Source organism: Lithobates pipiens, unplaced genomic scaffold, assembly GCF_037356315.1.
Source record: "Lithobates pipiens isolate NorthernLeopardFrog02 unplaced genomic scaffold, aLitPip1_a1.2 Scaffold_30, whole genome shotgun sequence".
NCBI lineage: Eukaryota > Metazoa > Chordata > Amphibia > Anura > Ranidae > Lithobates > Lithobates pipiens.
Window position 1 is genome coordinate 176,655,470 of NW_027507791.1, and position 14,771 is coordinate 176,670,240.

The following is a 14,771-nucleotide window of genomic DNA, read 5'->3' on the forward strand; positions in this document are numbered from 1 at the left end:
GGGGAACTCGTCACCTAATTGCTGGAGAAATTGTACCCAATTGGGGACCCTATTTCATATTATGTGGGACTGCCCAAGCTTACATAACTACTGGCAGGCAATCTCCCATTTACTCACTTCCGTAACAGGTATTGTCCTTCAACTTTCACCAGAACTAGCCATTCTGAATATGAATTTACATACGATTCCCAAACAATATCGTAAAGTAGTAACACATATACTTTTAGCTGCGAGACTATCCATAACTAGAAAATGGAAAACTGACTCTCTTCCTACTATGACAGAAGTTATAGAATTAACCCAACTCCACCACTCCTACGAATTGTTATTTCCTAATGACAAATCCCTATATATTAAGGAACAACAACTATGGGAACCTTGGAGTACATGGTACAAAAATTATACTTCCACAATTTAGATAATGCTGATTCTTTAATCAGATTGAAGAAAGAACTCCTGTGCATTTTAATATTTTTTGGATGGCTTTAAAAATTATTTCGTAGCAAAATGACAAATATATCACTTATGGCCGAAGCCCTATGGCCGATACGTATCTGAACAATACTAGTTTATCATAAGATACCCTATATGAAATGGACCTGAAAGTGTGCCTTGGTCTAATGGACGGTATACCAAAATAAGGGGGCATACCCAATGATTAGAAATGAATGAGTTTGAAGAGAAATGTTTTGAGAAATGCCCTAAAAAGGGGATGGGAGGGTGGGTATTGCGCACAGGAAACCGACAAAGACCACAGGCGAGTGGGCTGGTTAAATACCCCCCGGGCTCCTCCCATAAATTCAGGCCACCATACTGACCTTCTTACTTATGGCCGAAGCCCTATGGCCGATACGTATCTGAACAATACTAGTTTATCATAAGATACCCTATATGAAATGGACCTGAAAGTGTGCCCTGGTCTAATGGATGGTATACCAAAATAAGGGGGCAAAAACACTTAGGTAGGGGTAAGAGATTTTTATTGTTTTCAGCTTTATCTTTATTGAGCCAGTTGGGTGAATGCCCAAGACATTTCTACCTGTGGGTTAGGGATGCATCGAGCGAAGCAGGCCGATTTCCACCTGCCCAATCTTTTGATGACGTGGTCCGGGACCCCATGCAGGGAAGCGGATGAAGCTGCTCCGATGCGGAAGGAATGGCCGGAGTACTCACCGGGATTGAGGAGCAAATTGCGGAGGAGAATCCTTACATGCTTAATGAACTGGCGGTTCGTTAATGGTTTGACCGGGAAGGGCAACAGAGGACTAGAGTCCGGGAGCTCGGGTAGTAGAGAGAGTAACTGCGAAAGTACAGCGACCGGGCACCAGGCATTGTTGGTTTTGTAGAGGTGGATATCTACGCCGGTGCCTGCCTGCTGAGTCTTGGTTACCGAGAGGTGGAGAATGAAGTGGTCCTGGTGACGGATCAGATGACGTCTGCGAAGGACTGGACTGTGTGTGCTGTTATGGGTGAACTCGCTGGGCCGTAGAAAGCCATAGTAGGCTAGATAAATGGCCGCCTGTATGACCAGACTGGGGAGAACACCGAAGGGGTAGCTGATAAGCATGGTGGACATGTCTCTGAAGATGGAACTGGTGATGGGGAGCCGTTTGACCTTGTCTGGTGGTTGTTGTTTCTGAATGCCGCGCAGGACGGCTCGGATAGCGTGAGACGAGAAGATGGATGGTTTGGTAGGATCCTGTAATGAGAGGTAGTGCTGTATGCCAGCTAAGTATAACTGGATGGTGTTGAAGGACAAGGCCAGTTGACTATGGCAGTACGAGGTGAAGGCTAGTATATGCCTGGCATCTGTTGGGGTGCCTACTGAGGAGGCAACCAGAAATGTATTGAACGCTTTCCAGGCTACCTGGTAGGCTTTCAGAGTGTTGTCTGCGAGTGATCGGTTGATGAGCCGAGTGGCTCCATGTAGATGCGGCTCTAGTCCAGGGTCAACTGAGACCAATGTGGGATAGGAGCTGACACCGTATCTGCTCCGGGAACCTGCCGGAAGAAGGACAGGAGATTAAAACGAGACAGTGCATCAGCTGCAAGGTTGTACTTTCCTGGGATAAACGAGCAGTATACATTAAACTGATGTCGCAGAGACAGGTGCACCAGCCTGCGAAGGAAGGACATCACGGAGAGAGACTTAGACCTGCCTTTGTTGATAATTTCGGCTGTGGCCTGGTTATCAGTGGTAAAACCTACGGTTTGTCCTGTCCAGGTATGACCCCAGAGCTGGGCGGCTGCTACAATGGGGTAGAGCTCGAAAAGGGATGAAGACTGACTAAACCCAGGGATCAAGAGTATTTGAGAAGGCCAGGGTCCGGCGAACCAATGGTGGCCAAAAATAGCCGTAAATCCTGTGGAGGCTGCGGCATCTGTTACTACCTGTGGCGAGAGAGGTGAGATGGACGGGATGAACAGGGAGATACCGTTCCAGGTGGACAGGAACTCGTCCCACATTGATAAGTCTGCTATGGCTGCGATGTCCAGGCTAAGGACTTGATCCGGGTCTTGTGCCTGAGAAAGGCAGACCAACAGGCGTGAGATAAAGGAGCGACCTTGTGGAATTATTCGCATGGCAAAGTTGAGCATGCCTAATAGCGCCTGTAGCTGCCTCTTTGTACATCCCCTGGTGCAGGTGAATTCGTGGAGGACTGCCCTGATGCGGGTCAGTTTGTCGAGGGGCAGGCTGGCCTGCATGGTGCTGGTGTCGAGATTGACTCCGAGGAAGGTGATAAATTGTGCGGGCCCGTCAACCTTATGTTCGGCGATGGGGACGTTGAGATTCCCAAAGACGGTCCTTAACTTACCAAGGTCCCTTGGAGGTATGCCCGGCTGTTCAATCAATAGAAAGTCATCCAGGTAATGGATAACTTGCTGACAACAGGCCTTGTGCCGAAGGATCCAAGCGACTGTGCGAACGTGTCGAACAGCCAGGGGCTGCTCTTGGAGCCAAATGCTAATTTAGTGGCAAAATAATATTGGTCTCTCCATTTAATGCCGTGCCAGCACCAGAGGGATGGGTGAATAGGCAACAGTTTAAAGGCATCGGATGTGTCGGCTTTGGACAGCCACGCACCTGTGCCTACTTCAAGGATGGCCTGAATCGCCATGTCCACAGAGGCGTATTCTAATGAAAATTCTTCTGAAGCAATCAGGGAATTTAGGCTGGGAATGTGGGAAGAATGAGGCGCAGACAGGTCGTACACCAAACGATTTTTATTTGAAAACTTGCCCTTGACAAGCCCAATAGGGCTAACTCTCCACATATTGAAGGGGGGCTGTGTGAAGGGGCCTATGACAAAGCCTTGTTCCACCTTGGTTTGCAGCAACTGGTTAATGGCCTGGTCGTCGGAAGCTGCTGAGCGGAGGTTTCCGCACTCGGTGGCTAGTGAAGGAGTGGGGTGCATGGTGAGGTAGAAGCCCAAGCATAGGACGTCTATGCGGCTCAGTCATGAGCCCTTGCGAGCTTTAACCTCACACAGGTTCCTGGGGTGTGCTCTGTGACATACGACACAGACGTGCAATAGGCGGCACTGGCTAAAATTACATGAGCCCTAGTTGTAATTATTGCAAATGGCCGCACCCCCCATGGTTCGGCCCGAACGTCCAAACTTGAGCCTTTGGTGTAGGGCCTGATGAGCCTTGGCCTGTGCCGGAGGTGGAGGGGAATTCTACTGGGCGGCTAGCCGTGACGTTGGCGCACCAGGAGGCGGTATGGGTGGAGGACTGGCAGATGGCACACAGAGGTGAACGAAGGCCAGCAAAATGCCGGCAGAACAATTCGGTGTCCATAAGGCTCCAGTCCGTGAGTGATTGGAACTGTGCCAGTTTAGCGGCTACTTTGGCGGAGAAGGAACGATGGTAATCGTAGAAGGCGAAGCCTCCGTATTTGTAACCTAGGTCCACCACTGTGTGGAGGTACAAGTCCAGCTCTTCCCTTCTGGCGGGGGATGCTGAACAAATGACGTCTCTAAGCATCCCAAAGGCTAGGGCAAACTCTGGGATGGAGGGTTTGCGGTTCAGCCTAGGATCCTTGGCTTTGAGGACTACGGAGACGTATCCCCCATGTGTAGGCCTTGTTTTCTGCAAGGTCGTGGACTGAGATAAGCAGGGAGGCAAGGTTGATATCCTTGCCGTCCAAGATGTCCTTCCTTATGCCGGCCGGCACCAGATGTGCTGGGTGGACAACAGGACATGTCCCTGCGTTACCTGTCGGCAGTGGTAGCAGGACTAAAACTGGAACAGGGGTGGTTGTGGCTGGGTGAGCCTCTAGAAGCGTCACTCTGGTCTGGACGTCCGTGACCGTGTTGTTTAAGGACGACACCATTGAGTGCAGTTGAGAAATAGCCGCTGAGATTGACTGGAGAGAAGCCTGAGGTGGGGTACTGGGCCCGGCTGTAGCTGGCGGCGTAGAGAGGAGCCTGAAAAGCTCTGCCTTCCTAGCGGTAGCGGGGAAGGGAATGCCCTTGCGTCTCAGCTCTGCTGTCAGCCTGGATATAGTCCAACCCCTGTAGGACTGTATGCTGTCGCTCACTGAAGGCGGGCGAGGAGACAAGGGGGCGGTAAGGTCTTCGCTGCCGACTTGGGACATGGCTCCAGGTGAATCGTGCCCTAGGAGTGATGTCCTATCTCTCTGGGGACGAAGGATGGACGACCGAAACCTATAGAGGGTGACATAAGTCAAGACTGTTTCTCTATTTTACCAAGCGAATCCACCTGTTGCTGAGTGCCAAGGCGGGAGCGAACGTGTATACATATATATATATATATTGTCACGAGCCTTCACATATATATATATATATATGTATGGCAGCATGGTTGCTGTCGCATTTTTTACGCCTTCCCCTCTCTCTCTCTTTTTTTTTTTTTTTTACCTGAGAAGATAACGTCCAAGCTGGTGCAGGGTGGACCTACTGAACTTGACTGACCTGGAGAGAGAAATAACAGATGACAAACTGGTGAGGAGCCTAACAAGTAAACTGAAGAGTGACGTAAACGGTTGGCTAATACGAGCGAGGTGCACCGGTGAGTAGACAGTTTTGTCATAATTCCTTTCATTATCACCACCATTTATTCATCATTTTCTTTTTTTTTTTTTTTTTTTTTGCTGTCCCAATCCGACGTATCATTTGCTTAAAGGATAAAGTGTGGGATGACCTGTGTCCAATGCGGGAGCGTAAATAAGTGCTGTAATTGTGACCGTACAATAAGGCAACCTGTGGAGAAAGTGAAATGTGGCCGTTCCCTCTGGGGCACACCGAACCGAATCGCTGCATCATGGATGCTACTGGATTCGAGTCGGAGCGCTGTAAGTGACAGTGAAATGAAGTATGATTTGCCATGACAGAGGCACGAAATGGTCGTGTCGCAAGTGCGACTGACAACAAAGCGGACTCTGGAGCATGTACTGAAATGTGGAAAATAACCTGGGGCGAACCGGAATGAATCGGTGCATGTGAAGGTGCGACTGGATTCGAACCGGAGCGCGGAGCGTGACAGTGAAATGAAATGAACAACTTCTGTCATGACAGAGGCCTGGATCGGCCGGCCGCGAACTGAGACTGGAACCGAACCGGTCTCTGGAGCATGCGCTGAAATGAGGCTGAAAAAATACCTGGGGCCGTCCAGACGAATCGATGCACACGGATGCAACCGGATTCGAACTGAACGCACTACGTGACAATGAAATGTTTCCCATGATAGAGCTACGAATCGGAGAGGACGCAGCCTGTGACCATCAATGAGCAGGCTCTAGAGCATGTACTGAAATGAGGCCAACGCAACTGGGACACGTCGATCGAACCTGTGCGTTGAGAATGCGACCGGTTTCGATTCGGAACGTAATAGGTGACAGTGAAATGATTCCCATGACAGAGACCCGGATCAATTAGCAACGAGTGGGCTCTGGAGCATGTACCGAAATGAGGCCGAGCAACTAGGGGCACACCGGAACGAATCGGCGCATTTAGCGGATGCGACTGGATTCTAATCGGAGCGCAGTGTGTGACAGAAATGAGTGAAATGATGAAATGACCTACGTGAGCCAGCTGTGGCAGAGGTACGAATCGTTGTGCCGTGTGATGCGACTGGCAACGATTTGTCTGTGGAACACGGTGATGAGGCAGACAACATAACAAGTTACGAAAATAGTGCAGTTTTTTGTTCAAGCAATTTCTACTGAAATGAGGCCCGTGAAATGAAGGGCGCTGCGAAAATGGTGCGTTTTGAGTGATAACAACCCGGTTTCGTAACAAATGACTCGAGATTTTCAGGGTTTAATGATACTCAAAAAATAGAAATGTTTCTAGTAAAGGAAGGTCAATCGAGACCCTTACCTGTGGCAGTCGAGCCAGAGACGTTGTACAAAACACGAACGGGAACGAAAACCACGAGACTTCTAGTAGAGAGAAGTTATCCAAATGGCAACGAAACTCGAGCAGTCGGCCTAGTGACGTAGTATTGCGCACAGGAAACCGACAAAGACCACAGGCGAGTGGGCTGGTTAAATACCCCCCAGGCTCCTCCCATAAATTCAGGCCACCATACTGGCCTTCTTACATGTCTGTTTATCTGAATTGAGCTGCGGAGTAAGAATAGTTCTTTATTTTCCTTCATAAAAGATAACTACTGTGTTTGAATTTCCTTTAGGATGTTGGCCTAGGTACTCCAGGACACAGATAGATCCCTGTGAGGGGTGTCTTGGGGTCCAGAAGTGGCCGTTATCCATATCGCTATTTATAAATCTTACAATAATTATATTACAGACTTTTTTATACAAGTTCTAAGAGACTTACTCTTGTTCGAGTCCCTTTATGACTATGATTATTAGATACTTGGGAATACTAATTTATTCTTTATTGTGGACTATTTGTTACTATGCTATATTGTGCTGAGAAAACCTTGTCACTACATTATACTGTGTTATGTTACTTTTGTTACTATATATTATTTTTTTTGTAACCCTTGTTGTAACTAACTCTGCTAAAAATCTCAATAAAAACATTTGAAAAAGATTAGCAGGCAGCTTGCTACCTCACAGCAGAGCTCTGCACATTACTTCCTTCCTTTGCCTATGTGGGAAGGGGGGCTTTCCTCCAATTAGCTGCCTTGGCTGTATGCCAATAATCCACTTTCAGTGCTGAACAGGAAGAGAAAATCTGTAACACGATGTGCACCTTCTAAAGGATATATAAAGCTGAAGACAGCAGATTTACATGTAAAAATTATGTAGGGAGATTTGTTTCATCCCTGTGTATCATCTGGGTATATGTGAGGGTTTACATCTACTTTAATCTATACTATGGGCACCACTCTTCTACTTCTTTTGTGTCAATGTGATTGGCGAGAGTAGATGATCAATATTAAACCATGTTAAGCTTTATAAGAAGCTGTTTTTGTAACTCTGTTTTTTGGATGTGGTGAAGCTCACCGTGTGCTCAGTATTGGAGGAAAAGTTCTTCTGGCACATTTCGGCTGAGTTGATCTTTGTGAATACATTGCATAAGGAATTGATTCATCTTTGTTTTGTTACTTAGTGGATGTATTGAATTGGGTCTTATCACACACAACATTCAATTGTATTCTTTGTTACATTTTTTACTATTGTTTGCACTACTGTACAGTAAAACCTTGGTTAGAGAGCGTTTTGCAAGACAAGCAACATTTTTTAATACATTTCTTAATATACAAGCGATGGCTTGATATACAAGTAGCGTTATGTCACAACTTAGTATAAAAGAGAAGAGAGGCGTCTCTAAGTGTAGTAATATGGTTAGATTTAATGAAAGTACAACATTTAGCTACACTTAGAGGCGCCTCTCTTCTCTTTTGTGCTTTGTAGCTCCTGCTTCTAATACCCTTGTGGAGGCTGCTATTTGTGGATGGACATTTTTATGGTTACACAACCTATTGCTATAATCTTTTTATATGGACTATAAACTAAAGGACCTATGAATAAATGGTTGTGGAACAAATCATTTGAGTTTCTATTTCTTATGAGGATATTCGCTTTGATATACAAGTGCTTTGGATTACAAGCTTGTTTCTGGAACTAAATAATTTTTTTTCCCCATAAAGAATGTATTAAAGATTTTGTCAAACAATACAGAACATACAATTCTCAAGTATTCAGATATATAAAGGAGCCTGGTTCAGATTACAAAATATAACATCAGAACTTTGGAGTAACGTATCTCACCAGGACCCCTTGGATACATCCAAGGTTTTACTGTATAGTGGTATTTTTGCAAAATTAGCTTTCACAGTTTATATATCTGGGGTATGGTCACATTCTATTAGGTGCATATTGTAGAGTGCTGTTAAAATGTGAGCCATTTATTTTGGTATATTGTTTTTTATCTCTTTAGTTATTTCGTATACACTTTGTTTGCTAGCCTCACTCTTTTCCTTTTTGGTTTCTTGTATTCATTTATTTTTTCATGTATTTTTTTCATTTCTGCTTGTAAAGTTTATGCATGGACTTACCTGAGGATATCTATATAGGCCAAGAATCCTGGCTATTGGTATGGAGGCCTTAGAAGGCATGTCACCAACTATAGCACTTGGGATGCGCTTTGCGTGACAGTTAAAATTTAGTGCAGCAGTGTTTTTTCCTGATAATATCCTTGTTGTTTCCCTTAATGATAGAACTTGGTTATAGCAGGAATCATACAGGTCAAAACCCAGTGTAATATTTGGCAAAATATTTGGCGAATTGTTTATTTCCCAGATAGCATACACCATAGCTAGGAGATAACGATAATACCTTATATGAAATCTAAAAAGGACAAATATTTCTGTTAGAAATTAAATATTTTATTTCGTTTTAAAAGACATAATCAACAAGTTCTAGAAATATAACTATTTAAAATGTTAAAGTATTTCAAGACAAATGTGTGGGTTACTCAGATGCAAACTTATTGTGTCTTGCTAATGCTAACCATGATAAATGCAACAAACTCAAGACTTGGTAATTGTCCCTTCTGTACTCAACATGCTGGAGGCGATATTGTCCTCTATCTGCCTCCTTCTCTCTCTACTGTGATGATATTATTGGGCTGCACCAGTCTCCTCCGGTCAGCAGGGGAAAGCTAAAGTCAGGCAAGCCCATAGACTATTATTGTAGAGTGCTTGGAATCCTGGGAGTCGTAGTCCAGGATAGCAGCCATGTAATGGAATGACTGACTTTCTGAACTACAGGCTCCAATAGACTCTGGGCAACAGGAGGAGCCAGGAGGGGGTTTTTATTGTGTGCTCAGGAAAAACCTGTGGAAGTCCATGCATACACAGTTTCCAGTACACTTTGCTGTGAGCATGAAGCCAAACTAATTGGTTATGACCCAGAGGTTGGTTGTGGAGTCACCAAAGATTCAACAGCATCATTCACCTGTTGTCCTTAGCTCGGTTGCTACAGGGAGACAGGAGCATTCATCTGATTCAGACAGCTGAACTTCAAAATCGCCAGGCAAGACAGAAGGGCCCCTTCCCCTGCTAGAGCCTACTACCATTGCCTAGAAATCAGTGGCATCTTTACACTGTTAGTAGAAACTGAGCCTCTGAGAGTAGGCACTTTACTGTACCAAATCCACACCACTCCTATAACAAACCTGTACCATACTTCTGCAAAATTTATATGGCATCATTACCAACTGTGGTTACACTGAACTTTCACCACCTCTGGTCCTTGCCCTCCAGTGTTAAAACGGTATTGCACCTCTTCACATCTCACTGCATGCTGGTTCAGAAGACTCCCAAGTCACCAGACCTAGTGTCCCCATTGGAAGATCACCCGCTACAAAAATCTGGATTTCTCCCAAAAAAGTATTCATTTTCTTTTTCTTTCAATGATAACAGCAAACAGGACAAATAGAGATGGTGAATCTCCTTAACGGGGGCACAGACAACAAAAAAGGAAAGTTATTTCTTAAGGGCACCAATGCTTGGTAAAGGGCCCCAACAATAGCAGGCAGAAGATCAACCCCAAGGACTGCGCCTCCCACAATCCATCTTGCAAATTACCTCCATCCCCTTTACCCTTTCAGGTCATTTAATCCCTGACAGTACCTGCCCAATTAGTTTAGGTCTAGCATAGGCGTGATTAACCACTTAAGGAACGCCCCACGCTGATGTACGTCGGCAGAATAGCACGGCTGGGCACAAGCACGTACCTGTATGTTGCTTTTTAAGTTATTTTGGTTTATAGCGCAAAAAATAAAAACCGCAGAGGTGATAAAATACCACCAAAAGAAAGCTCTATTTGTGTGAAAAAAAGGAAGCCAATTTTGTTTGGGAGCCACGTCGCACGACCGAGCAATTGTCAGTGCTGAATCGCAAAAAGGGGCTTGGTCCTTTGGCTGCAAATTGGTCCAGTGCTTAAGTGGTTAATGAACAATGGCAGTATAGTTCCTGGATTTGGTAGATTAAGTCTTATTACTGCTCATTGTTGCCTTTTGGGTGGTGTTGCTACTGCTTATGCTTATTTGGATGCTACATGCTATTTTATGCTTTGCCTCTATTGGTAGCCATCTTGTATGCTAAACTATTTTACCACAATTGTCAGTTTAAGTGCATTTGTTCTGTTATCAATCTTAATGAGTGACAATACAATAAGATTACCTTGCTAGTAGGTTTGGTGCCTGGTCTTTGATATAGCACTAATATCCCATATTAGGAATTACTACAAGTGTTTCGCTGTCAAATCTGCTTGCAGTTTTGCACTCAATCTGGTGTGTCAAAGGGGCAACGGTCGCTGAGAAGGTCGGGACAATGAACAGAGGACCTATCTTAACCAACAGCTCTATTGGGGGTAGCATTACACTTATTTGGATCTATTTTAGCAGAGACATAATAGACTAAAAACTGCTTCCCAGCAATAATGCCTTATGGCCTCATGTATGCAAGTTCAAAAAGGAAGAAAGAAAAGCACTACTACCTAAGTGTTGCATTTAATAAAACATTCTGGGGTGTGGCCCTTTGTGAAACATGTCTATCTATGAAAATTGTCTGTTTATATAGGTGGAGGGTGGGCCATCACCAATTACTACAGAGCTACAGGAAAATGACTGCTGTGTGGATCTTCAACAAAGCACATCTTAGCCCTTGTACACACGGTCGGACATTCCGACAACCAAATCCGTCGGATTTTGTCCGACTGATTTTGTCCGAAACTGTTGCATAAACACGATCGGACAAAGTTGTCGGAAAATCTGATCGTTCAGAACATGATGACGTTATTTCGTTATGACGGGACTACGTTCAGGCTAGTAGCCAATAGCTTTGGTGTAGGAATGTGATCTGAGCATGCGTGGCACTTTGTCCGATCGGAATTCTCTACACACGATCGGACAAGGTCCGATCGGATCATGTTGTCGGAAAGTTTTATAGCCAAGCTGGAAAACTTGGTCTGTCGGATATTCCGATGGAAACAGTCCGATGGAGCCCACACATGGTCGGATTATCCGACAACACGGTCCGATCGGACATTTTCCGTCGGAATGTCCGACCATGTGTACAAGGGAAAAGACTACAAGAAAATGGCCACTGCACAATTTCAGACATGCAGCTAGTTATCAAAGAACAGAACTTTAGGAACATGACTGCTGTAAAATTACAGACTATACTGCAGAAAATGTATCAGTTACTCTAAAAGAAAGGAATAATATTACATGCAAATACAGAAAAATAGAGAAGAAAAAAATCACAATGCATGATGAGTAATTCAAAGACCAAGTGTATAATCCTTTTTTTTATAAAACTGGTAGGCACCAAGAATAGGGCGTGCCTTCTGGATCCGAGCACACCTGCTTTGCTTTCAAAAATCTGCTGCATGGAGATATATTGCTCAGGAATCTCAACACAGGAGTAGCCTGTTCACAACAAAATTAGATATAAACACAGAACCAGGCCAGGCTACTGCAAACATTTATATCCAGTATACAGGATGCCAAGGTTGGGTCCAGAACAACAGTTATCCCCATTATTTGGATTGTGGTCCCTTTAAAGAGGAAGTAAACCCTGATGGGTGTACTTCCTCTTTCATTCCTTGCAAAGGTAAAGCATAATGGACTACTATGCATCGCATAGTAGTCCATTATGTGTCACTTACCTGACACAGGAGCCAGCGAAGTCACCGCTGTCCCCTGTAGTCCGGCGCATCCATCTTCTCGGTGGGTCTCGCTGCTCCGCCGCTGTCATTCCGCGAAGCCACGATGATGTCACTCCCGCGCAGAGATACAGGAAAATGACTGCTGTGTGGATCTTCAACAAAGCACATCTTAGCCCTTGTACACATGGTCGGACATTCCGACAACCAAATCCATCAGATTTTGTCTGACGGATCTTGTCCGAAACTGTTGCATACACACGGTCGGACAAAGTTGTCGAAAAATACGATCTTTCAGAACGTGATGACGTAATTTCGTTACGATGGGACTATATTCAGGCTAGTAGCCAATAGCTTTGATGTAGGAATTTGATCTGAGCATGCGGGGCACTTGGTCCGATCAAAATTCTCTACACATGATCGGAGTATGTCCGATCGGACCAGTTTGTCAGGAAATATTTCCAACAAGTTGGAAAATTGGGTCCAACAGATATTCCGACGGAATCAGTCCGATGCATACCACACACAGTCGGATTATCCGACAACACGGTCCGATAGGACACATTCCGACGGATTCTCCGACCGTGTGTACAAGGGCTTAGGGTGGCTACATTCACTCCTCTACTGCATTTATTGAGGAGCAACATAGCCATTGGACTTATTCAGCAGTTACAGCAATAGTTTTTTTTTTGGGGGGGGGGGGGGGGTTACATGAATAAATAAAAGTAGAATGTTGTAAGCACCTCTGACAGTGTTCAATAGTTTGTCTAAACCCTCTAACCTATTAGTGCCACTTTAGCTGGGCAGCTTGGTCTGTTAAGATAGTATTATGGCTAGGCCTTTTTTTCTCAAACAATAAGTGCAGAAACTCAACCAAGTTGTTATTAAGCTACAGATTGGTCTGTTGAAGCTCAAGAAGTGTTAGATAGGGTTGGACTTTAAATTGCTAGTCACTTATGTAAATTCCATCTAAATCTACTATTCCATTTAACAATACCCTCTCCACTGATTGACAACACTGTCTGGGTGATTATGTCGCTTATCCAAACATACAGTGGAGGAGTAAATGTAGCCACCCTAGAAAGAAAAAAATGAATGCAGCCACCACAGCCAATGATTGGTAAGCTGCAATATATAAAGCTTTTTTTTTTTTCTTTTGCTCTGTTTTATTTTTTAGCATAAAAAACAAAAAACAGAAGGGGCGTGGCTTGGACGCTGAGGAGAATGGCAGCCTAACTAGAGTGCTCCCGCTGAAACGGAGGGAAAACAGCAGATACCGGAGGTAAACTCGATCGCACGGCTTACAAACCGACATGGGAACGTCCTCCCGTGGGTCCTCCACGTCCCGATCCAGGTCTCCTCGTGATATGTCTCACGGAACGAGCCAAAACATCCCCGAGATGTTCCGCTCCCAGGCCGGCAATATGGCGTCCTCACGAGGCCCGCCATCATCTCAAATCACCACACGATCCTCACGACCAACCTCTGCTAACGGCGAGATTGTACTTGAACCGCAACAATACCCCAGCCTTACCGATCTTCGATCAGTGGCGGATGATATAAAGCAAACACTAACAGCGGCTATATCGGAGCTCCGCATCGACATTCAAACGATAGCGAGCAGAGTACAAGAGGTTGAACATAAAATGGCACAACATTCAACGGTACTTCGTCGGTCCTGTCAGGTCATAGATACTCATACCCTGCAACTCAGAGATCTGAACCGTCACATGGAGGACCTTGACAACCGCGGCAGACGACATAACCTTCGTCTCCGTGGTCTCCCCGAATCGATCGAAGCCGATCGTTTGAAACTGGAGGTAACGGGCCTGTTCAACTCTATCCTGGATCGTGATCCCCTCACCCCTATAGGATTGGAGCGCATTCATCGCGCCCTACGCCCACGAGGCAAGGAGACGGACCCCCCCAGGGATGTGGTCTGTTGTGTGATTGACTACCAGCTTAAGGAGGACATACTCAGACAAGCGCGGGAGAAACACCCGCTGATGTATAACGACACGGAAGTTCGTTTGTTCCAGGACCTTTCCTCTATTACGCTTCAACGTCGCAAGGAGCTCCGCCCACTTTTGGAGGTTCTACGCGCCAGGGACATACAATACCGCTGGAAGTACCCATTTGCATTGTCTGCTTCCGCGCAAGGACGTTCGGCTTTGCTTAGAGTTCCGGAGGACCTCCGCCGCTTCTGTGCCACCCTGGAGATCCCCTTCACGGACGTACCGGATTGGTACGCGGAATTTCGTCCACAAACCGGAAGACGTCACCGACCCGATCACGAACCGATGGAAGCTCAGGAACAGAGTAATCGCAGACAACGTTCGCCTTCCGCTGATCAACTTCACGGTTCCCGCAACGACCCTAATCTTCACACCAGCCCGACGAAGGCGCCGCAAACGAGAAGAGCTCGACGGGATCGTTGAGCAGACACGGGCGTCTTAATCCTTCCACGAAGCAGCTAACCGGGACTCTTCAGTTAGTTTCTTATCACCTCTTTCCCATCTTATTTTTGGCTCGATTTTTTCTGGTTACAATATGACTCAGGGACTTGTCACTGGCAAAATTTTTTTTTTTTTTTTTTTTTTTTTTTTATCCCTTCTGCTATAACGTTCAGACTGCACTGGGACTGATCTCTGAGAATAATCCA

General features: G+C 45.5%; 1 protein-coding gene across 1 annotated transcript in view; it reads right to left on the minus strand.

The window, feature by feature from the left end:
- Nucleotides 1-8,782, minus strand: part of LOC143943357 (extracellular calcium-sensing receptor-like) — a 42,423-nt gene extending 33,641 nt beyond the window's left edge. The window contains exon 1 of the mRNA XM_077465084.1: nucleotides 8,494-8,782. Coding sequence (XP_077321210.1) covers nucleotides 8,494-8,751 — 258 coding nt within the window. The 5' untranslated portion in view covers nucleotides 8,752-8,782. The remainder of the gene's footprint in view (nucleotides 1-8,493) is intronic.
- Between the last annotated feature and the right edge of the window lie 5,989 nt (nucleotides 8,783-14,771).